General features: G+C 42.2%; 2 protein-coding genes across 7 annotated transcripts; one reads left to right on the forward strand and one right to left on the reverse strand.

Annotated features, from left to right (window-relative positions):
- Window positions 1-140: 140 nt before the first annotated feature.
- On the forward strand, window positions 141-17,473 carry TMEM263 (transmembrane protein 263). Of its 6 annotated transcripts, XM_058805014.1 has the most exons (5): window positions 2,273-2,354; window positions 2,636-2,739; window positions 3,657-3,718; window positions 8,756-8,825; window positions 12,587-17,473. In XM_058805014.1, the coding sequence occupies exons 4-5, from the start codon at window positions 8,762-8,764 to the stop codon at window positions 12,871-12,873; spliced, it is 351 nt and encodes a 116-aa protein (XP_058660997.1). In that variant the 5' UTR covers window positions 2,273-2,354; window positions 2,636-2,739; window positions 3,657-3,718; window positions 8,756-8,761; the 3' UTR covers window positions 12,874-17,473. The 6 variants fall into 6 exon arrangements, with proteins under 6 accessions (XP_058660996.1, XP_058661000.1, XP_058660999.1 ...); XM_058805013.1 differs by lacking the exons at window positions 2,273-2,354; window positions 2,636-2,739 and adding an exon at window positions 141-256; XM_058805017.1 differs by lacking the exons at window positions 2,273-2,354; window positions 2,636-2,739 and adding an exon at window positions 176-242.
- On the reverse strand, window positions 16,712-23,284 carry MTERF2 (mitochondrial transcription termination factor 2). The gene is made up of 2 exons (XM_058805012.1): window positions 23,154-23,284; window positions 16,712-19,084 (listed from the first exon to the last, which is right to left on the reverse strand). The coding sequence occupies exon 2, from the start codon at window positions 19,071-19,073 to the stop codon at window positions 17,877-17,879; it is 1,197 nt and encodes a 398-aa protein (XP_058660995.1). The 5' UTR covers window positions 19,074-19,084; window positions 23,154-23,284; the 3' UTR covers window positions 16,712-17,876.
- Between the last annotated feature and the right edge of the window lie 267 nt (window positions 23,285-23,551).

The following is a 23,551-nucleotide window of genomic DNA, read 5'->3' on the forward strand; positions in this document are numbered from 1 at the left end:
CGGCCCCTCTGAGGGAGGGCACGGGCGGCGGCGCAGAAGGAGGCGGGGGCCGGCGGGTCCCGGCACCCCTGGGGCGGGCAGGGGGCGGGAGCGGCGGCGCCCCCCGGCCGCCGAGGGGCCGCGCCGGGCGCTGGGGCGGGGTCTGCGGGCGCCGGCAGGGCGGGCGGCGGCGGGCGCCACGTCGGCAGCGGGGACGGGCGGAGGAGTAAAGTCTGAGCCGACCCGGGCAGGCCGAGCGAGCTGTGAGTGCCGTGCGGTGAGTGAGAGAGGGAGGGATGAATGGATGAATGGATGGATGGATGGATGGATGGATGGATGGGTGGGTGGGTGGATGAGCGGCCGCTACCCCCGGCCCCGCCGCCAACCGGGCAACCCCGGAGCGCCCTCCCTGCCTCCCCGTGGATGAAGGGGAACTTCCAGGGGAGGAGGCGGGAGAGCACCCGGCGCGCCCCGGCGGAGCCGCTGGCGGGAGAGGCGGGTCAGGGATGCGGAGTCGCCGCCACCTGCCCCCGGCGCGGGCACAGCCCGGCCGCCTTTGTGCTGCCTGCCGCGGCTCCGCGGGGCGGGAGGGCCGGGCCGGGCGTAGCGGCTCCGCCGCGGCCTTGGCTGCCACGTCAGTGCCGCCTCCCTGCGCCGAGATGCCGGCAGTGCCCGCGCCGCCCCGGCCGGGGTTATGGGCGGAGGACGCTGCCGGGCCGCCTCCGCAGCTCCGCCGGGCGCGCAGGTAGCTGCGAGGGGAGGAAGCGGCGGGGACTGCGGGGCCTCGGCCGCCAGAAGGTAAGGGGGGGCGGCTCCTGGCTGCGGGACCGAGGGCAAGGGGGCTGCTCTGCCCTGCCGCTGCCACCCTCTCTGGGCCGGGCGCCCATGGAGGAGCGGTCCCCCCACCTGGGAGGGAGGGCAGTGGAAGGAGCTGTACTCGCCTCGGCCTGGCTCCTGTATGGTCTTTTTCTCCCTCGAGAATTTTTCCGACCCAGTAGAAGCTTTCTTTCGGGTTTTCTTCTTTTTAAACTTTGCAGTGTTCAGATGTTTGCTGTAGTAACGTGCTCTTTGTTTCATCCATGTCTCTGGAGTCCAGCTTGATGGAGTAGCATATGAAGAGGTTTTTTGTGAACTGTTTGGGACTGGCTTAGCTTTCCACATTAACCTAGCCTAGGCGTTTATGTGGTGTGGCCTGAAGATCAAGGCAAGTTGATTTAGCCGTATGCCTGGTTCTGGGCATTGTATGAACTGCAGATACTGCCTCTGGATACAATTAAATGCTTCCTTCTGCTCATTGAATTCAGGTGAAAATGAGAACTCTGAATCTGGATGTCCCTCTGTAAGGAATGTAAATATCAAGTACATGTAGCATGTTTCAGTGTTTCCACTGCATTGCTTCAGGCAGGATGCCTCTATATAACTGGAGGTGTACATACAAGATTGCTTAGTTTAATATGTAGGTACTGGTTTGTATGCACATCAGTTTTAAGACTGCTCAGTAAATATTATCCAGCATATCATGTAAAGCTTTCTGTTAAACTGTGGCTAAATATTCAGAGAAGTTAGTATTGCTTCCTCAGTGTAGAAATGGGCAGCGCTGCACAAGTGCAAACTGAAAAGTGGTCCTTGTCCAGCAAGTGACCAGGTCTAAATGTCAGGTAGGAGCCAACAGAGAGGTGGTGGATGCTAGGGAAAAGACTATTTTATTAGCAGAGGTAGCAAGGACGTTCAGAAGCTGCTTTACCACTGGCTGTTAGGCACAGTCCAGTTTTGTCTTTGAGGGTCTTCTGGAAAAGGAGATCCAAGACTGATCTGGAGCTCAGGCTTTAGGAAAGTGTTAAAAGAAATGGGGAAGGCTCTTCTGAAAACTGAGCTAGGAGGAGGCAGAGGATGACAGAACTGGTAAAATGGAGTTTTCATGGTCTTTCTGAAGCTGTGCCTTGCACCTTACTGGAATTTACCATGTACTTCTTAGGAACCAGTTTTGGAGAACTAGAAAAGGGCAATTCTGGTTCATGCCACCTTTGATTTTGTATCTTGTAAATCATTGCATCAGAGAAAACTTGATTGCCAGCATCAGGTGTTCTGTAGGACCTCTTCTGGACCGTGATCTATATTTTGGTTGACAGTGATGGAGAAATGGTGCATTCTCCATCTAGGGTAGATATACTGTAGTAATGTCTTGGGCAGAGTTAAGGGTTTTTTTTCCAGGAGATATTATACCGCTCTCTTGCTTTTAATCGTGGTGTGTTTGGTTTTTAATACCCATATGTTGCATTACCTTCCCAGGTGTGTTCAGTTCCCTGCATATTGTACATTACTTACAGCAACTTCTTTTGAAGGAAGCTGTAGCCCATCCTGCTGTAGGCTTGGAAGTAAGTTGTGGCTCATACCTGGAAGCTTCTGATCAACTCCTTGTGGTCTCTACTTGAAAATGCAGTCTCTTTTCCATAGCACGCTTGCTTTCAAGCTTGTCTTGCTTTGTATATAAATCTGAATTTTGAAACTTGAGTTTTAAACTGAAGGCTTCTTGAAATACTAGCTGTGCTCTTGCTTTTTACCTACATGCTTTCTACATGCCTGGATTTGTTTTTGTACTTTAATGCTGTTAGCACTGACGATTCTTGCTAAGCTCAGTCAACTCTTTCCCTTGCAGTAACCGACTGAAACAGACATTTCCATCCTAGGAGTAAGGCAGTGAAGCTGATAGTGAGGGGTTGCTTGTGCAGCTTGGAGCTGTACCCTGAAGAGCAGCCATAGGTGGGATTACCTTTTTTTGGCTTCATGATTATTTCCGTGTTTAATTTGGAGAGTAGAAACTGTTGCTCTTCCAAAAATTTAGTTCTTAAACTATCATACCTAAAAATATATTTTTTTCCGTGTACGTGAAGTACATCAGGTTCATTCAGAAACTTGCTACAGCTGTGAAAGCGGTAAAGAAGAGTTGTTCATGTGGCAAGGGTTGTTTGTTTTCCCTCAGCTCTGTAGCCAGGCTTTCTACCTGCCCAGCTGGTAGCCAGAAGGAAGAGAACTTCTTTTGTGGTGGAACAAGACAGGGCAGTGGGTTTGTTTGCAGCTCTGTCAGGTGGAAGTTCCAGCACTGGCTGCTGCTGCAGCAGCCGTCTGGAGCAGCATTAAGCTGCCAGCTGAAATTGGTCCCATCCTTGGGTTGTTTCATTGCTACCCACAAATATCTAAGTAGTGGCATTGAAACAAGCCAGTTTTCACTGGCTGCTGCTTGGGCCAGGTTTGCTGTGCTGAGACAGAAGGGCTTTTTGTCTCTAAAGTCAGACACCAAGAGCATCAGCTGAAACTTTGGAAGTTACACACATCTGTAATGATTAGAGCCCACTTCTCAATGGAAGGCTAAAACTTCACACAAATTACTGTCCAAGAACTGCAGGCTTATTAAGGAGCATTTGTGTCTTAACATGGATTATTGTGCCTCATAGCAATCCTCATGGCAGCACATGGAGCAAGTAAAATTATCTTCATTGCCCAGGAAGAATTGGTGTCTTGGTGACAAATCTCTAAAAATGTGGCATCTTAATGCTGTACCAAGTGTGCTTCTTCCATACTGTGGGGATTTGTATTCCTGATTCCTACTGTACACTCTTGTCAGGTATGTGACAGTCACTGGTCCATAAGATGTCATTAATAGTCTTCCTTTCTTATAGGTGTATGCAGAATACTTTCGTGGAAACAATTGACTAGTAATCTTCACAAAGAAATATATTTGGTGAGTAAGTTTTATTTCAATCAGCTTTGATGTGAATGTACTTGTGCCTATGCCATTACTTCTAGAGCTTCTTGGTGCTTTCATTCAGGATCCTAAACACTGTTAATGTTACAAATAGCTCTTGAATTAAAAACCTTCTTTTAAACAATTTTTTTTTTTTTAGCCACAGTGTAAAACATTTAAGCTTTCTATGTATTTCATTTCCTGACAGTATGGAAGTGTGTTTCCTTTCAAATCAGTTGAGTGACTTTGATCTTTATTTTTTAAATTTTTTTGTATCAAGGCTACAATTTATTTTAATATATTGTTAAGAGAGATGAGAAGTTATCCCATATCTCTTGAATGAATAGACAATAGACAAATCTTCATAAGCACACAGAGAAAAAAACCCAAGAAGTAGTTGAAGTAGTTTACATTTATCCCTGTTCTAAGATCTGGGTTTGCTTCCACTTCTTGGCATGACAAAACACAGATGAAGAAGGAAACTGGAGTGTGCCAATGATAGGATAAATTTTGGCTTCATGAATGTCCATATGAGTTTTTCTGGGCCTCATGGGGACCCTGCCTCATTCCATGTCATCATTCAATGAACATGTTAAATGAAGCTGGAGGCTTTTCTGCAGTGACACAAGTGAATTTGGCATCACAGGATGAAAATGCAGAAGAAAGATCTCTTTGCTTGCTTTCTTCTTCCCTTTTTCTTTGGCCAGTCTTAGTGTACTTTGAAGAAGATTCTGAAAACTTCTGAGAAGAGTTCCAAAGTTCAGGTCTCTGATAAATCTTTGCCTTGTTGCGTACAGCTGTGGTACTGGTAATCATTGTAACTAATGATTCAGTGCGTAGTGGGACTTTGAATGGGCAGCTTCCAAGTTTCCAAAGTTCCTTAAGCTATAGCATGTCTGAATGACTGACCTCTGCACGAAAGTCTTACACTTGCATCTCTAGGTCACTGTCTTTGGTTTCAGCTGAGTTGTAATCTCTGTTGGGTCTCATGAACTTTGCTTTCTCTTCTTCGTGGGGACACATCTTCAGGGGAAAGCTTGAACAGGACCTTCCCTTAGGATACACTGCAGTCTGGTCACCAGGGGACTTTTTGATGCAAAGCAGGACATAGATCTTAATAGACAAAGGAGGCATTGAGTGCTTTTACCTCCACAGTATTATGTAAAATCTATCTCCAGTTTTTGAGGAAAAAAGTTGTTTTCCTGCCCTTTTGCTCTGAAGACTGGATGAAGTAATCTGCCACCAAGTGGTTATTCCAGGCCTTTGACCTCCAGTCAATAGAAATACTCATCTTAAGTCTCTGGAAGGGAGCCAGGTTTAAAACATGCTTCTGTGCATATCCTGTTCACCAGATATGCTGCACTGTGTTTAGTACACAGGATTTTTTGCATCACTTTTCAGAGCCTTTCAAGTCTCCTGAGGTATTAAATTGGATACAAAGATGCATAATGCAAACTGTAACATAGATATTTGAAAATTTTCTGTAGAAGTTCTTTGTTGGATCTTGGTTTTGATTCTCTAGGATTCCCTGGAGAGCTTCTACAGAAAAACAAAAGGACGTGAATTGTGCTTTGCGAGATCTTGTGTGCCAAGTGATGTTTTGGGTCAGGCTGTGAGACTTTTCTGACAGCGATGTGATTCTGTTTTCACTTGCCCTGATATCATAGAACTGTGAATAAAACCTAGTACAGGCTGGTTGGGCACATCTCTTGCAGCATCAAAGAGTCATCAAGGTTGGAAGAGATTTTCAAGATCATCCTGTCCAGCCACTCACCTAGCATCCCTGGAATGCTTCCAGGCACCTGTAAAACCACCCATCAAACAGTAGTTTTCAGCTTTCTGATCTGAAAATCCCTGAAGGCTCTCTTCTGTGTAGAACAAATTCAGTCCTACCAGCAATGACTTCCTTGCCTTAGCTGCTGTTCTCAGGTGTGTGTAGTTCTCCGTTGACTTCTGGGCCCTGATAGCAGCAGGTTGCCAGTGCCTGAAGAGAGACCACTGGGGTCTGTCTAGATGCAGGTGAAGCATGTCTACTTAACTTTTAAGGAAAAGCTTGGGATCAATAATTATGTGACCTTGAGGTTCTAGGAAAGGTAATGGGAAGGAATGCCTAATCTTAACCGCTTTTTGTATATAGTGCTGTGATTTTATATGTGCTGCTATTTTTTTTTTTCTACTGTACCTTTAAACTAGATTAGAAACTCTTCTGTGAAATCCCCCTGCCAATACATTGCTTTGCTCGTTTAGCTTTGCAGGAGCTGAAACCAAATCTGACAGTCTAAACTAGATGGTGGAGAATTTTGAAAGTATCCCTTACCTGTCTTGTCTGCCAGTCTTACTCTAACTCTTCCTGTTGGACAAATCTTATTTTAATTAAATACTGGTATTATGTCATGTAAAACAGATTCTAGGGATTTCATCTGGGCTGTATCTGCTGTTAGTGTTGCTGTGTTCAGTATATTCTTAATAGCAGAAAATGCTAAACCTTGTGTGAAGTCTTGTGATGGTTTCTAGTGTTCTACCTATGTCTGAAACTGGTATCTTACTCCAACTCCCCTCTAAACTTTTTGATAATCCCTGACAGTGTTTTCTTTGTCCTCTTAAGATTAAATAACTTTTCTGAATCTCTTATGTGGGATTGTTGGCAGAAACATTTTGAAGCTCAAACAAGTAATTTCAGCTGGTGTTCTTTTAGGAGTTACATGCTGTCTAGATACAAATAAGTTAATGAAGGTAGTTCTTTATAAAAAATAAAATACCTCTGGCTTTACTAATTTGTATCGAGTCTGCTTTAAAACTGTTTTGATCACTTTTTCATTCCTTTGTTTGAATTAAGACTTGCTAGGTTCTGGCTTTTATTTTACTCTTTTTAGGACTTTGCCTAAGGCAGCGTTTAAACTCTTTGCAAGTTGGTGGTAATCATCTTCATGACTGAAATGGCCAGACGTTAATTAGGAATGTAGTTGCTTCATCTTGATAGAGATATCTTGATTGAATAATGTCAGGCCCGTCAGTTTCTTCTGTCTGCCCTTTCTTACAGTGCTTTATATTATTTCAAAAAAAGCAACAAACCTACATGGAACTTCACATAGTGAGGATGAATATTGTATTTCTTTCAGCTTGCATCTTTTCTCAGAACCTGATTGTCCTCAGTTGCTCCCTGTGATTGGTCAGGTTATTTTTTTTTATTTTCTTCCTCTTATTTGTGATTAAATAAAATAACAAGAATAACAAGGAGTTCTATAATTTATACTTTTTAAAATTGTCTTTTAGCCCTCATGTGTTTTCCATCCTGGTGTGTTGTTACTCTACAACTTCCTCATGAGTGGAAGCAGGGGGGCAGACACTGATCTCTTCCCTCTGGTAACCAGTGACAGGACCCAAGGGAATGGCATAAAGCTGTTAAGGGAATTTTAGGGTGGATATTAGGAAAAGGCTCCCCCAGGGTGTGGTTGGATACTGGAACAGCTGTCCAGGGAAGTGGTCACAGCACGAGCCTGACAGAGCTCAAGAAGCGTTTGGACAATGCTCTCAGGTACATGGTGTGATTCTAGGGGCTGCCCTGTGCAGGGCCAGGAGCTGGACTTAAGTGGTCCTTGTGGTTTCCTCTCAGCTTGGGATATCATATGATCCTTTCCTATTTCTTAGCTGACATGTTTGCATTTCTGGCTTTTGAGTGGCATTTGTTCAGCATTTCCATCGAACTGGCCATCCTGGTAGTAGGTATTTTTGCTTGCTTTCCTGTTCAGCTTCTTGTGTGTTCTGAGCCCTTAACTTATACCCTTAGTGCTGATTGGGAGGACTCTTTAATATTCAATTGAGGCTTGCTTCTCATCCAAAGGTCTATGATTTAGTACGTGGGTGCTAGCTTTTAGTGTGATGTTTTAACTTCATAATAATACTGTGAGGATTTTAGCTCTTATTTTCCAGATGAGTCTTCTCATCTGCTTCTGCCTCCACATTCCTTCTTCAGATCCCAGCCTCTGCTTTCTCACCCAGGGCATGTACAAAGAGCTCTGGGCACAGCAAGAGAAGCGGGAATTATTTTTGTGGTGCTTGTTGACTCCTGGAAGAAATTAAATGATTCAAAGACTTATGCAGAGGGAAAGGAGCTAAGAGGTCACTGGCAAAAAGAGAGAAGCATGCTGACTGGTGTCATGTGACTTGTTTTTCCTTTTTCTGACCTTGGTGCTTGCTGAGGAGGGAAAGCAAGATTAGCAGGAGGACTCGGGAGGAGGCAGGACTTAATATCAAGGCCTGCTTTGGCGGGGGAGGAAAGCAGGAAGGAAACCTGGACTGGTTAATACTTTCTTCCCTTCCAGAGAAAAAATTCTATAATCAGAGCTGCTGATTGAGCTTTCTCTTATGCTTCCTCTGTCAGGGACTGCTGCTCTAGAACTCCTCTAGGAAACAGCTTCTAATGTAAAGAAATCTTCCCTAAATGTTTCCATTGGAGAGTTTGCATAGAGTTAAAGCAGTTTAGGTCTGCTTCTTCCACCACACCATTTATGCAGTTCTGTGTCAAGATAAATTGTGTGTTTCTGTTGCTGTCTTCATCTTGTTTTCATGACATTTGTTCAAATTATGCTGCAAGGACTTGGTGTTTTTAAACAGCTTTCCAAGTACTAGCAGATCTCACAGGCATGCTGCTCTTGTTTCTCTAGTGGCCATCTCCTCTATGATCACTAGGCTTTTTTTCCAGTACTTAAACATAAGCTCTTGTATGGCAGTAGCTGTTTTGTTTTCCTACTTGCTGTCTTCCTGATTGCTTTTTGAGATGCACTTGGTGTGGTGTGGCAGCTCTCACCAAGTGTAAAGTTTAAGTATTGAGCCTAGTTGAAGAATGCAAAAGCACAGTCTGATAATAAAAATAGGAGCAATTTGACAGGACCTGCTAGCTTGTCTAATAATGAAGAAGAAGTTATCTTTGTGGAACTTAATCTACTTGAATTTTGGATTAATGGATTTTGGATTAATTTTACATTTATGCTTTGCCAGAAAAGATGAATAGCACGTGTGAATTTCTTTTTTCAGGCAATAATGAATCAAATGGACAAAAACCAACAGGAAGTCCCATCCAACATTCATGATGAACCACCAGAAGGTATGCATTAGTTTTCATGAAATGAAGTAAATCAATCAGTTCTCTCTAAAAATGGATCTGCAAGCTGAACACTTCAACTTTCTTTTACATAACAGTAAACAAACCAACCCTGGGATGACATGGGCCTGGATTATTGTTCACTTCTGCATTATCCTGATTACAAAAAGGCCACTGAATATAACTGAGTAAACAACTGGACCTATAAATTATAGAGAAGATGGACAGTTACTGAAGGACCTAATTTGCAGATTAGTTTGCAGAGATATGACTTGATCTAATGGGCATTTATTTCTGCTATTCATTATGTGAGACATAAAGAGCCCAGCTTCATTTTTGGATGCGTTGCTCTGTTCATAGTGCATGTGACTTTTATGCAAGATGCATAAAAAAAAATAAAAGTTCATTACTGCTTCTGGAGACTGTTGTCCATCATACAATTAACAGTGGTTCCAACTGTTCACAATCTCATGGTTTCATAAAATCAAGCACGCACTTGACTTTGTTAATGCAGTGACATTGTGGTCTCCTGAACCAGCTGAATATTAAATTGGTTATTAGATCTGCAGAGGAAATGCAGTTGCAAATGAGCAGAGTTTCTTCTAAGCTGTGGACTGGCAGGATTGAGCAGAGTCCTGTTTGCATAATGTGACTGCAAGTATACTAGATCAAAAGCCATTCTTGGCGTGTAAAAAAACATGTTCTTATGTGTGTTCTGTCTGCTCTTGCTTTAAAACCAAATGTGTTGGATGTAGAGGTCGGTGAGTCATGATTCCTCTCGGTTCATTGCTTTTCAGTTTATAATGGCCTTTTAAAGTTCTGTTTGTTGGTCTGGGTTTTTTTTCACCTCAGCTTTTATATGTTGTATAACCAAACAATTTACTTCATTTGAACAACAGTATTATCCACTAACTGTAGCAGAAAGGATTGAAGTCGAGTAGCTCACTCTATTCTTAACAGCTATTAGGCAAGAAACACAAGTAGAAGAAGATGAGAGGAAAGGGAAGAATAGGTTTTCATAGCACAGAAATTCTTCAGCTCTGTTATACTCGTTATAGTAGCATGGTGTGAGGACAAAAAGTCTTGCGCTTTTGGTGTTAAGATCCCAGAAGCATTTCTGATAGCAAATGCCTGATTGGAAACTACACCTTAATGTGTTATCTTCAAGTCTGATTTTTAAGGCTGGGTTTTGTTTGCTTAGTTGTTAGGGGCTTTTTTGCCTTAAAGGTTTAATTGTGTTTGATACATGTTAAACGTCATATATAGAAAGTGAACAGTAGTCTGAAAAATATAACCAATTCTTTATTGAATAGGGCAGTAGGCATTTTTTATCTTCCTAGAATAGTCATTAGGTTTTCCAGATTCAGAGTATAACAGCAGAATTTGATGATCACTGGTTATTCCAAAATTTTATTTAAAATCTGTTAGCAGCTAAGACTTATTTTCTTCTGCACATTTTTCCTTTTAGTATGACAATAACTAGTTTGATTATGAAATCTAAATAGATGGAGAAAGTTGGTGTAGTTAGAGGGAGTAGAATGAAGCACAGCTCATCTTAACATAAACTCCATCCTTGAAGAGGCTTTTTCCTTTTGCTTCTGATTCACATGCACTCTTCAAGCCTTATGAGTTTAGTTAAAATACTGGAATACCCTTGGAAAGCAACCCCATTTTGAATGTTGTGCAAGGTGTTATACATGACACACTTACACCATCATAGAAAGATGGCCAAATGTGGATGGAAGGATACCAGTTCAATGCTGGCAAAATCATCTTCCTGAACAGGCTGCCAGAATACTCCTTAGAGGAAAGGCTCAATTCCAAAAATAATTTGCAGTTTTTCTTAAAGATAGAAATAGTTCTGGTTTGTTCAAATCACGCTCAACAAGCTTGGTGTCCAAAGGCTTTAAAGAATGTGTAGAAGAAGCTTTTGTGCTCCTGCTTTTTATGAGTAGTGCTATTCTAAGGTGATATTTTCTGCCTTGAGAGCAGTGCCAACCTTTGCAACCGACGTTCATTCAAACTCTTGTTCATTCTTGGATTCCTTTCAGTGGGAAGCTGGCTGCAAGATGGCCTGGTAGAGCCAACTCCTGGATAGGGAACTTGTGTCATTTTCTCAGTACTCCATAAATCACAGAATATTCTGAGTTGGAAAGCACCCACAAGCATCATCGAGCCCAACTCTTAATGGAGGGCCTATGTGATCAACCCACAACCTTAGTGTTATCAGCACCATGTCTACATGACTGAGCCAATCTCCTTAGATTTAGGCATGATCTGGTATTCTTTGGAAACGTACTCTTTAGAAAAAAGGAGACCAGGCATGTGTGTCCTAAAACAGAAATCAACTGGCAATAAAACTCTGTAGTGCTGGATGTTTGCTAGAGCTCATGGATGGTGCAAATAGAATGGAAATGGAATGTGCCAGCCATTACCAGAAGTTACTTATACACCATCACATTCTGTATTTACACCTGTGAAATAGAGTAGATGTCAATGGACTGGCTACCTGAAGTAAGGTAAAGACAAATACATAAAGGTTACATTTGTTTGTTTCTCTTATTATTTTTCAAGTTAGTTATGATGGATCATTTTTTGCCTACATCAGTTCAGATTCAGTGAAATCAGCTCTTAAAATTCAGAGGGATGAAACTTTATGCCTATTTCACCCTGATGATAGTGAACCAGTTAAGTGGAAGTGAAACAGTTTCTGACCAAATTTGTTATAAGTTCTATTAGTCTGGTCACAAGAATCCTCTAGTGAATAAACCCTAGACACTGGATTTTATGGCAGACTCTGCATACTTCCTCCTGAGTGTGATGCTTTAAGACTTTCTATGTAAATAGAAATTCTGATCTGTGTGTTTGTGTTGGCAATGCATTTTTGCTAGAGATGTCCATGTTGAAAGCTGCTGGCCTAGAATAAACCAGCAAGAGTATTACATGGCTGTCATTTATGTTTTCAGTTTTCATTACCCTTTCTATAATCTATATCACTTTCTTAATTAAGAGACTAATGTGAGCTGGAAGGACTTTCAGTATTTTCAACTCATTTGGGTTTCACTATTCTGTATCCTTGTTTTCCTTTTTTGTCAACTTTGTAGAAAATTCTCTCATTTAGGTGGCACCTTTTGCTTGAGTTATTCCAGTCATGCACATATGAACTCTGACCTCTACAGTTTTTTAATGAATTCTGAGTCCTAGGTCAGTCCTGGCACCATCACAAACGTATTGGCAGCGCATGGGAAGTTGCTCACCCTAGTTTTCATCTTGTAGTAGATGAGTGCTGGGACATGACTCTTGGAATCTGTGCTCTGGATGCAAGTTGTGGGCAGTGAGGGCACTGGGGACAGATCTGTTCAGCTGGCTCTCCTAAGGCATGTTGCGGCGGAAAGTGTGTTGGCAGGGCTGGACAGAGGTCTCCTGTGCCTCTAGAGCTGTTTTTTTCTTTCTTGCTACCTCCTAGAGTAGTTGTCCTCCTCCAAGCCTGTTATTTCTGCTCCTGACTCCCTCACCTTTTTATTTCATGTCTGTTTATTCCCTAGCTCTGCCCACTGTGGTTCCACTTGCTCTTTTCTTGGTTTCCCTGTTGTTTGTTATTTGGAGCTAGGGGTATGAGCATCCAAAAAAGCAGCCTGCAAGGTAAGTATAGACTGTATGCAATGGCTGTTAGGCTAGAAAAGGAAATACTTTTGAGTAACACTTTTTTGAAAATGCTTAAATTCTGGTGCTGAGATTGATTTGCTTGTTGTTCCTTCCCTCAGGGTCACTCAAAGATCACCCGCAGCAGCAGGCTGGCATACTTTCTCGTGTGACTGGTGGCCTCTTCAGTGTCACAAAGGGAGCTGTTGGTGCCACGATTGGAGGTGTTGCTTGGATTGGAGGGAAGAGCTTGGAAATTACCAAAACAGCGGTCACATCTGTGCCTTCCGTGGGAGTGGGTCTAGTCAAAGGAAGTGTTTCTGCTGTAGCTGGAGGCGTTACAGCTGTAGGATCTGCTGTTGCAAGTAAAGTGCCTTTAACAGGAAAGAAAAAGGACAAGTCTGACTAAAACCAAAACTGAGACATACTCAATTCTCCAGAATATTGCATCAGTGGCATTAAAATCTGCTAAGATTGGGACCATGAGAAGCCATGTGTCTTAGACACTTCATCTTCTAACGAGTTGTGCAAGTAACTCAGTTTCATCTGAAAAGGACAGAAGCATGGCTAGCACAGCTTATGAGGATTTATTAGAGCCTAGATTGAAGCTTTGTATCTGGTGAAATGTTACGCTTGATAACTATAGAAGTGAGTGTATCTGAAGGAATAATACATATTTGAATAGTCATTTACTGTACATCTTCTGCAGTTTTGGACTAAAATGTGAATGTAGAAATTCAGTAGTCTCTGTGATGCCATTGATACAACAAGATGACAATTATTGTTCTCAGTGGTTTCCACATCTTCCTGCTAAGTATCCTTCAGCTGTGTGAAAGCACTGTTGGACATACCCAGTCTTGATTCTGAACCTGTACTTGCAGGCAGCCTGTAAACTATCCCTGACTGCATTCTGACAGTGAAGACTGGAGCAAAGAGACTGGAGGTGTGCAGAATTTGGAAATGAGAATGGGAGATAGATAGAAGTGAAAAAGTTTAACAAATGTGGTAGAAAGGATCATAAAGAGTAAACTAACTTAATGCCTTATTAGAAGAAAATCTTTTTTTACTAGGTGAAGCTGTGTAAAGAACTGTCCTGTTGTTACAGTGCAGTTTACAGAATGAGCTTTAGGCTCTTCATAAATCCTGATCTCTGAAACTTTCTCAGTTTTTACTGAAAACGTGATTGCTTCATCTCAGGTGTATTTAATAATATGCATCTATCTCCTGCAAGTGAGAACTTGCTTCTAATAAAGTTCTTATAAACACTAGAAAAAAATTACAGCCTGTGGAAAATGGGCTGATGTTTGTGGTCATCTAACACAGCTGTCTAACTTGCTAGGAATTCTTGAGTAGCTGGAAACCACTGAAGAACCAGCAAAGCTGTTCTGTCAACTCCGTGATACACCAGGTTAGCTTTTTGCTCTGTTTAAGCAAATGCAAGGAAATTTTCACTACATTTCTTGTACTTTTCACCTTGATTTTTGAGTAAAATGCAATACTTTTATTTAAAACAAACCAAAAACAGTAGATGAGGCCTTAAAAAAAAGGCAACACGATTCAAGTAATATGTATACTGACAGATTCCAAATGTTTACACCTTAAATGGGAACACCTGTACATCCTCTGCAGCGTGAGGCAAAATGCACTTGTAATGACACAGCATGAGGTTGCCTTAAAATAGAAACCATTTATGATCTTTTATTTGTGTACTGATTTTAAAAATAAGTAATGTCTTTGGAAGCCCATGGGAGGCATCTGTTCATGGTGTGTATGCAGTATTTTCGAAAAACTTTTGTTTCTATGGAGAACTTGTACACTTTTTCAGTGGCTGTGGTTGCACTAGGTGGTTATATGGGGGGGGACTTTTTAAAAATGAAAAAACCCAAACATATCACTTGTCAAACTTATTCCTCTGTTCATGGGTGTTGAAAGTACACCTTGTCTCAATTATGGTATAGTAGTCACCCAATCTCTCTGAGCCATTGGTACATCAACTGCACTCTGCAACAACTTTATATCAGAAATCATATATGTTGGAAGCATGATACTTGTAAGCATGGAACTTGGGGCAGTGGGGAGAGCAAAAACCCAAGAAATTACATCTGCTCCTCTGTTAGATACACCAGCTGCTTGGTTCTGACCTGCTGCAAGGGGGAAATGAGGTAAGTTGATGCAACAAATGGAAGACACTAACTGATTTTTTATAGTCAAAGGCAAATTGTATAGAATATAGTATTGTCTAGAAGTACCAGGTAGGTCTAGAAATTAGCTAGTCTGGATATCAGAGACAATTTTGCTGCAGCATATAATTTAGTATGGTCTGCTCCCCTGCAATTTCCAGTGTAGCAATATCCCCCCAAGTGCTGCCACTAAACTCTTTAGGAGTCGCCTGTTTGGAGTGCAGTGATAATTTGTGACACTCAACCAAACTCTTCCTAATAGTTTTTCTGTAAATGGAAATGTTGAACTGGTCCTACCCATTTTTTTATTAAATTCTTTAATTTTAAACTATGACACTTGCAGCAAAGCAAGCGTGGTCAGAGATAAGCAATGTTAGGTATGTAAGGAGTTGCCAACACTCCATTATATTTTGTTCTTTACATATCCTGTAGCTATTATTTTGAGTCTTGTAAACCAAAACTTTTACATGGCATATGGGTTTAGTTTTCAAAGAGCTTTGTCCTGTATCCTGTGTGTTTTCCATTCACTTATGAAACTTGCTTCATCTTAAAAACTTGTTCCCATTCTGTCCTGGCACCTGTGAAACATTAAATTGTTGCTGTTTCAGACATTTGAAAGCTTCCTTAGTTTTGTGGAGAAAGGCATACTTAGGTATAAATCTTCCCATATTACCATGCTCCAGTGTCTTCTATTTGTGTCTACTTAGCACTAACCAGTTCTTAACAAAATCTTTAGCTTCAGTGTGTAAGCTAGGCACAGACACAGCACAAAATCCTTTGCACTAATTTTCTTTTCCCCTGGTCAATGATGCTTGGGAGTATCCAATTTTAAGATCGTAGTGAGCTGAATGGAATATGGAACTGAAGTCTTCTGGGGGAGTGAGGCTTTTCTTTTGTCTTGGGATTGTTTCTGTGGTAGCTGTATTTCACTTTGCTTCTCCCAGTCCCTGTTCCAAAAGGGGAAATGTTTATGAAGGCAGCTTGTACGCCTGATTGCTCTCTCTAGGTAGTGAAAGGCTTACTCACAGGCTGGTCCACAGTAACTGTGAGTAACAAAAGATGAGGATTTCAGCAATACAGTGTTTTGGTGACTGGGAATTTTCCTGAGGTTTTCTTGTAAATGAATCCTGTGAAGAAGAGAGAAACAGGTCCCAGGATAGAGTTAGGAATGAAGGATTGACTGAATTTTCATCTGGTAGAAGAGGAGCATTTCTGTGAATGCTTTTATTTTCAAAGGGAAAAAGAAGTTGGAACATTGAGAACACAAAATGAGTTTGTGGTAACTCTGGCTGTGACTTGGTTAAGGAAATACATCCTTTTCCTGTTCTGTTGCCACGGCAAATAATTTAAGTGATGGGAATAAGCTGTTTCAAGAACTTTGTGAAAAACAGGTACCTGTAGAAATGCTAGAACTAAATATTCAGGGAAAACACTGTTGTATGTCTTGGTTTCCTTTTCCTCTTAAGCTACCAGTTGGGTCTCTGGCTCAGTTACAGGTTGTGTTAGAAGAGCTTTGGAGAGCTGAAATGCCCCTTTGTGTCTGAGGGGAAGGAGGCTTTTAAATTTAGGTAAAATTGTGGTCTGCCTAATGGCTGAGCAGGGAAAGAAAGACAGTCTGAAAGTGACAAAGGCAAGTTCCTGTGAATTTTTAATATAGCTGTCTTCCCTCTTAAAAAACGATAATGAGTTTTGAAAGAGCCAGCATAGACATAGCCTGGTACCACAGCCTGACTTTTTTCATGCTGTGATACGTCCCCTTTTGAATTGCTGCCAGCGTGGCACACGCTCCTGCAGGAGCGCCACTGGCCCCCAGAAACGCCTGTCACGCCTGCATGTGCCTGCAGAGTGCTCACTGTAACACCTTCAGCTGTCGGGATCTTTGCACTGCTCCTACCAGGTGTTCCCAGCCCCTCCCCAGTGCACAGCAGATAACGTGGCAGACTATAAAAACTCATCAACTTGCAGCCCACCCTCTGGACGAGTAATTCAATACCAGCTTTCTTCAGCAATTACAAACCACATTTTAAGAAATGGAGGCCTGGACTTGCTGCCAAGATGTGTGTTAAAAATGACCTTGAAGAATGCCTGGAATGAGGGTGGTGTGTAGGTGGCTTTTATTCTGCTGTCAAGAGGGAATGTGTGTGGAATAGCTACTTAGGAAAAGTCTGTGAAATAAAATCACTGATCCTAATCCTATTGAGGTGATTGTCAGTGGTGCTACTGTTTTATATTATCATTCACAGCCCATAAATGAGAAGAAATCAAATCCCCTGAGAACTTAAACGCTGTCTGATAGTTACTATTTTGAAAGCCAGCACTTGTTGCCAATTGTCATATGGTGTTATCTTAGAAGCAGTGTCACCCATATATTTAGAAACTGTTGCAGCTGTTTGCAAATCTGGTAGTCATGTTTAATCACCAGTGGTTTACAGACTAGAATTTTGTTGCACCTAATAGAAAAGCATAACTTTCTCTTTTCTCCTACCATCATTTGAGATTTGAGTCTCTCCTTAATCTGTCTTGTTGCCAAACCTTGCTAGAAGAGATTAAGAACTATACAATAGCAATAAATGTATTTCTTTCTCTCCCACACCATTTGAAAAAATAAGTAAATTTTTAAGTCTCAGAAATATAAATGTTACCATCTTGTAGTTTCTTTGCATTATGGTTTGTACACAAAGATACTAGGGTCTCAGTTAATAAAAAAATATTATGTCCAGTCCCTGTTCTCAGGACAGGGCTTCGCTGTCCAAGAAATCGAGTCTGTTGCAGGTCAGGATCCAGGAGCTAGAGCTACTTCAGCAATAAGGAAAAGAACTCCAAGGGCGTTTCCTGAAGACAGCAAACCAGCCGACTGATGAACACTGCTGGAAAAATCATCTTCCTTTTGTCTTCCTCAGATAAAAATTGTGCTAATCACTACCACAGGCTGGACTGTGCAGTGACAGAGCTGAAAATCTAAGGCAGTTAATGCCCTGTCAGGTAATAAAATGTCACATCTGAGGTACTCTTAGAAAAAGGTAACCTTTATCATAACTGTAACTTCTATGATGATATTTTAAAATATTACAATACTGTGATTGTATAATGAAGTTGTATCTAAGACCCCCTCCTAAACAAAGTACAGTGTAAGACTACAGTCTTGATTAAGATTGCTTTTGCTCCATCTCTTCTCAAATAATCAACTTGCCTTTTAATTTGCTTTTGCATAACTTGAAGTACAGCATTCACATTAATCTTCAATGTGTAGAGGAGCAACAGGATTAAAAATTGGTCTCTCCTTCTTTGATTGTATCTTACCATAAGTGACTTCAAAATCTTTTTTAGTACCATTCAAGCTTTCTAGATTTCCACTCTTTATATCATATCCTAACGCAGAGAGCTTTTTAATTCGATACTGAACAATTTGTGTTGTCAATTCCAGCACCATTGGTGTCTCTCTTATCTGTGCTATAGAAATTCCTTCCTTCAGTAGTCCTTCAAGTCTTTCTTCCAAAACTGTGACAGGATAGTAGAGAAGGGCTGGGCATTTCAGCACTAGTTGTTTTAGTTCTTGATCACTGCACTTAAAGATGTTTTTGGAGAAAAGCATACTCTTCTGCATAGTGGTAGAATTAAGTTGAAAAATGAAGCCTTTGAGTTTGGACAGCAGCTGTAGAACTTCCTGGTCAGTGAAATAATTCTTTTGGAGAAATTCCAAGTTCTCCTGGATTGCAGTGGAAGTATTTAATAAAATAAATGGATTTTGGCTCAATAGCTTTAGAATCCAGATCTTCATGTTTGCTTCAGAGCCCCCTAAATTTAAATAATTTCTTTGTAATGTCTCTATCACATTTTTGTTTTTCTCAACAGGGTTGTAGAAAATATTGGGTGCACTTGTCAAGAACCTGGTGATTATATTATTCTTAAGTCCCAGCTCTTGAAAAAACAGTATGTTTGCCTTCTGGTTCTGCTGATACTCAGTAGTAAAAAAGGATTCTGGAAATTGCTCTATTAATTTAATCAGCTGTTTTTCATTCTGGCATACTAACTGCCATAAAGCTCTTTGAGCGTTTATCTCTGCTGGGGTGTGGAGAATTGCCTCGGGGCAGCGTTCTATAATGCTGGCTACAGTGGTCCCATCTGCTCCCATTTCCTGTAAGATACCAGCAATTTCTTTAACATAGGCCACGTCCTGGAGAAGGACCCATTCCTTCAGTCTGCGTATCTTCGTGATGTCAACTGACAAACTGTAGAGATTCTCAAGGGTTTTTTTATTTTCCTCTCTTGACTTGGTATCAGTTGTGTAATTGGAATGTGTTAGGAAGCTTCTGTTTGCTACGTCAGGCCATGCTGATGAAAACTTCAGTCCCGTGTTAGAGCTCGGAGATCTTGTCAACATAAGAGTGAATGTTTCTTTTGCACTGTGAGCAACTCCTCTCAGCATCATGGAAGTCAGTCCTGTGGAGACACAACAACTGTAAGAAAACACATTAAGGAATGAGTTAATGGTCAGAATCATTGATGTTTAGACATAACCGGTGTAAGAAATTGCTCTCCAGAGTGTTTTTTGTTATTAGTGCAAAATCCAGCTTTCACACAAAAGCAGGGGGAAAGACCATTTTTGAAAGGTTAATGTTCTGATATGTCACAGAAAGGTTAACGTTCTGACAGATACAACAGATCTGATGTAGGGCAGTGCTCTGCCCATATCAATGTTTGCAGTCATACAAGCTCCAAACCGTGGGCCATTTCTTGCAGCTAACATTGTGACTGCATTACAGATCACTCACACTGTATGAGGGAAATTATTCATGCAATTTCATTTGACAGCAATCCCACTAAATGGACAAAAATGGCAACTTAAATCTCTTAGTTCTTATGAATGTATTTGCTTTAACTTCCCAAGCATTATTTGGAGTGTGAGTTGTTCTTTCATGTGTCAGAGACCTACCACGCAGGGCTGCTTCAGCAGCAGTTTGCAGTATAATTTCATTTTGAAATCATTCTTTATATAATTAAGGGAGGAAAAAAAATCATAGGAACCTTTATGTAAGTGTTTTTCTGCAGCTGAGTGTGTTAATTGCATTTGAATAACCACCCTGGTATTTTAGAGGAGGAGGCAAGTACACAGTAACATTTCCAGGCCTTCACCTACCTCTTCCGACCCTACTTTGCTACAGCTGCTGCTTGCACCAATGCCTTACTTCTGCCTCCAGGTCTCTTCTGCAGGCAGAGTCCTTGTGGAATAGGTGTGTGGCTGTGCTGGAGTCCACAGGGCCAACCCCACACCTCACCTTTGCTCAAACTGGCTGCCCAGTTATCACCAATACCACATGTCACCCGCGCTGCAGGGGCAAAGGAGCCACAGCAGTCTAACAAAGATATCATTAAGTGTATCTTTAACTTCCTGGGGGGTGTTTTCATAACAACCCTTTAGAAGTACCGACTGTGGAAGGGAGAACTGCTGATCTCTGCAATACTCCTGCAAATAGCTGCTGCTGGTAATATGCTTAAAACTGCTCAAACTGAAAATGAGAACATTTGGACAGCTGCTTTCACCTCTTCCTAAGTATAGCATACTTCAAAAAGTACCAACCTGAGCATTGTTAAATTACTTTTGGTTGGGCTTTTTTGTTGGTTTTTTTAGGAGGAGGAGGGGGTTTTTTTGTGTGGGTTTTGTTTGTTGGGTTTTTTTGGTTTTTTTTTAGTTGGTTGGGTTGGTTGGTTTTGTTTTTTAATGAGAGAAAATACTGTTATGACCATGCAGTCCAATGTTTTACATAACAGACTAACATACCTATTGTACAGCTGTACAAAAGCCCTAGAATCTTCCTTACAGCCCACTTTTAAGAAAATAGGTGGTTTGTTTAGAGAACTTTAGTGGTAGATTCTCTTTCTAGCTGCCAGGTAAGGTTAAATGTTTTCCAGAGGTAAATCCTTTGTCTCAAGAGAGTGTACCTTTGCTTTTACATTGTTTTTTTCCTGCTTCTGAGATGGACTATTGTTATGTTATTACATCATAAACTAATAGAATATGATGTCATTTCCTATATGCACACTTATGTTATTAACAGAAGCTGTTTATTGATAACTTGTTCTTTAATGTTATTTCACACGTCTAAGGCAAAACCAATTGCCTAATGCACTGCTTATGTCAGAAACCCAAGGCTGATGATTTTGTCTTCATACACCTTGTGACTTCAGAAATGCTGTCCCAAGCCCCACAACAGAACAAGTGATTTTTCCCAGTAACCTTAGAAGCACTGGAAGTGTAGGTAAGCCACAGATGTTTTGTGTGCTGACCTTTCCATGTCCTGAAAAAGTGACTGCAAACTAAACCTCTCCTCCACAGGAGTGACACAACTGCCTGTGTCTGAGCACTCTGAGTAGTTTTACTGAGTTTAGTGGGTCCAGTCAGAATAAGCAAATCTCTGAAGAATCAGGGTTTTCTTCATTAATGCTTCAGCTTAGCTAGAAGTAGCCAGCAAAGTGAAGTGTTGTTAAAATAATATTTCCAAAGTACAAATTGGAAAAATAAACATGACTTACTTTTATTTAAATGCGTAATCGTGCTGTTAAACAAAATTGCCTTGTGAGTAATGCAATCCCTTAAAATACTGTAATTTTTACTATTACAGAACTTCAAAAATATTCTGAGATAGTAAATTGTGCTCTTCTAAAATCTGACATGGGAATGGTTGTTACATAAAAGAAACTTTACATTTTCTAAAAATGCCTGGGATCATAGTCAGTTTTTCCCTGTTGTTAGCGAGGATCATCAGAAACACAGAATAGTGTAAAAGAAAGGAAAAGTTTATTTACCAAAACTCATTTGACAGGGATATTTAGGAGCCCTTGTAAAAAAGCCCTATGCAAAATACAACATGTGAAATAACATGAATGAATTTGAATGTCATGGTGTTCTATAGAAACCAAGATGTGAGTTATGACTTGATGGATTTCCAAGTCCATAGATGACAGTATTCACATTTCAGATATGTAACTGCTTTCAGGAATTCAGAGTACTCTCAAAGCTCTTGTTGGATCTAATACATGTTCTAATGTGCAAGACCCCACTGTAACTTTTCACTTAACTAGATTGCTGTGGGGATTGTAAAGCAATTGAGAGATTAAGGTAAAAACCCAGCCAGCTCAGATAAGATGCTTGCTCTCACTGCCAGCAGCACCCTCTCACCACCAAGTGTTAGAGCAGCAATAAGGAAGTGACCGAATGTCAGTTACCTGTGATCTTGCTTGCTAGCACACTTGCAGAGACCTGAATATACAGAGTAAAGAGGTGCTGGAAGTTTCATTATTTAATGAGACTTCTATGTAAATCATCTATAGGAAGTAGATACAGTGATCAACTGGTTGATTTACCCCTCATCTGAATTTCTGAATGTGTGTTTTGAGACTCAAATATCACTTTTTGAAAATTAGCAAACCCAAACTTTTACTCCTGCTGGACTGTTCACAAAATCTTTCAGTAAAGAGGGCAACAGTATAACTGCTGACCACTACCATTCTCATAACAGGAAACTAGTAGGCTATAAAGAATTAAATAAAACTACTGAATGCCTAGATTGAACTTTGAGTGAACCAAGAAGAGTATGTATCTACCTAGAAGACAGCAGTGTAGACAAGGTTTGAATGGTTTGGGAAGGAATCTGTAATGGTGAGAGGCTGCAGTTTTGTAGATTAATGCACAGTAAACGTTCACACTTATGCACTTACAAAAAAATGAATCCCTGCTTTGCATTAGTGGTGGAAATTAGGTAAATTATTATAAAATACATGCTGGACCAACATAAAACTTTCTAGAAAAAAATATAGAGGACCCTAGAGTATTCCAGGTTTGAAGGGACCTCAAGAGCTCAAAGCAGGGTCTGCAAGATCCAGGCTGCTTTGTCCAGTTAGGTCTTTAAAACCTCCATGGATGGAGCCCAGCGGCCTCTGTGAGTTACCTGTTCCACTGCTCAACTTCCTCATGGGAACAAAGCTTTTTCTTATATTTAGGAAAGGAGACATTTACAAAGTGTTTAAGGACGCGCCGCACTATTTAAACCACTGGTCATGAAGTGGTGGTGCTTTCAGCACAGACAAAGCCCGGGTCTCCAGCACAGCCCGCTGCCACGGCCCGGCCACCTGGGCCGTCCCTCTCCCCCCTTCGGACCCCGCTCGGGGCGGAGAGGAAAGAGGCGAACGTTCTCCTGCAGCCGGCACGGGAGCAGCGGCCGCAGGCCCAGCAGCGGCCGCAGGCCCATCCCCGCCCTGCCGCCGCCTCGCGCCGCTCCTGCCGCAGCCACCGGCGGCCGACGCGGGGTCCCCGTGCCCGGGGGTCCCTCTCGCGCCTCCTTCCCTCGGAACCGCGGGCTTCTCCCCCCGCACGCCGCCCGCCCCACCCTCAGCACCGCGCCGGCGCTCGGAGCGGGACGAGCGGAACGCCGGCTGGCCCCTCCACCCCCCGTGCCCCGCGGCCGGGCCCGCCGGAGAGCGGCCCGAGCCCGCAGCCCCCGGCCGCGCTCACCGGCCTCTCCGCCGCACCGCACCGCACCGCACCGCCGCGCGGGGAGCGCTGCACGTACCGGGGCCGGCAGGGGAGGGGCGCGGGCTGGGCCGCAGGGCAGAGGACGTGGCCGGCCCGCAGCGGGACCCGGCCGAGCCTCCGCCGCTTGCCAAGGCAGGCTTGGCCGGCACTAAGAAAGTGAACGGCCGTTGGAGTAAAACAGCTTGCAGAGAGAAGTAGTGGGGTGAATAGGAAAAAAATATTTTAATAATTTCTAAGTCATGTAATAGCAAAGGACGGAACATACTTGAGTGCCTTTGCTCTGACGGAAGCAGATAATCCTTTTGATTCGGTAATACCGACATCATGATGGGAGGCTTGCCTTACACCACTGTATTTTCTTCATATGGCCACTGCCT

Source organism: Ammospiza caudacuta, chromosome 5 (assembly GCF_027887145.1).
Source record: "Ammospiza caudacuta isolate bAmmCau1 chromosome 5, bAmmCau1.pri, whole genome shotgun sequence".
NCBI lineage: Eukaryota > Metazoa > Chordata > Aves > Passeriformes > Passerellidae > Ammospiza > Ammospiza caudacuta.

Coding starts and splice junctions, on each gene's coding strand:
- TMEM263 (XM_058805013.1), top strand. CDS start 8,762: ATGAATCAAATGGACAAAAACCAACAGGAAGTCCCATCCAACATTCAT. Junction 8,826..12,586: donor TCATGATGAACCACCAGAAG/GTATGCATTAGT, acceptor TCCTTCCCTCAG/GGTCACTCAAAGATCACCCG.
- MTERF2 (XM_058805012.1), bottom strand. CDS start 19,073: ATGATGCTGAGAGGAGTTGCTCACAGTGCAAAAGAAACATTCACTCTT.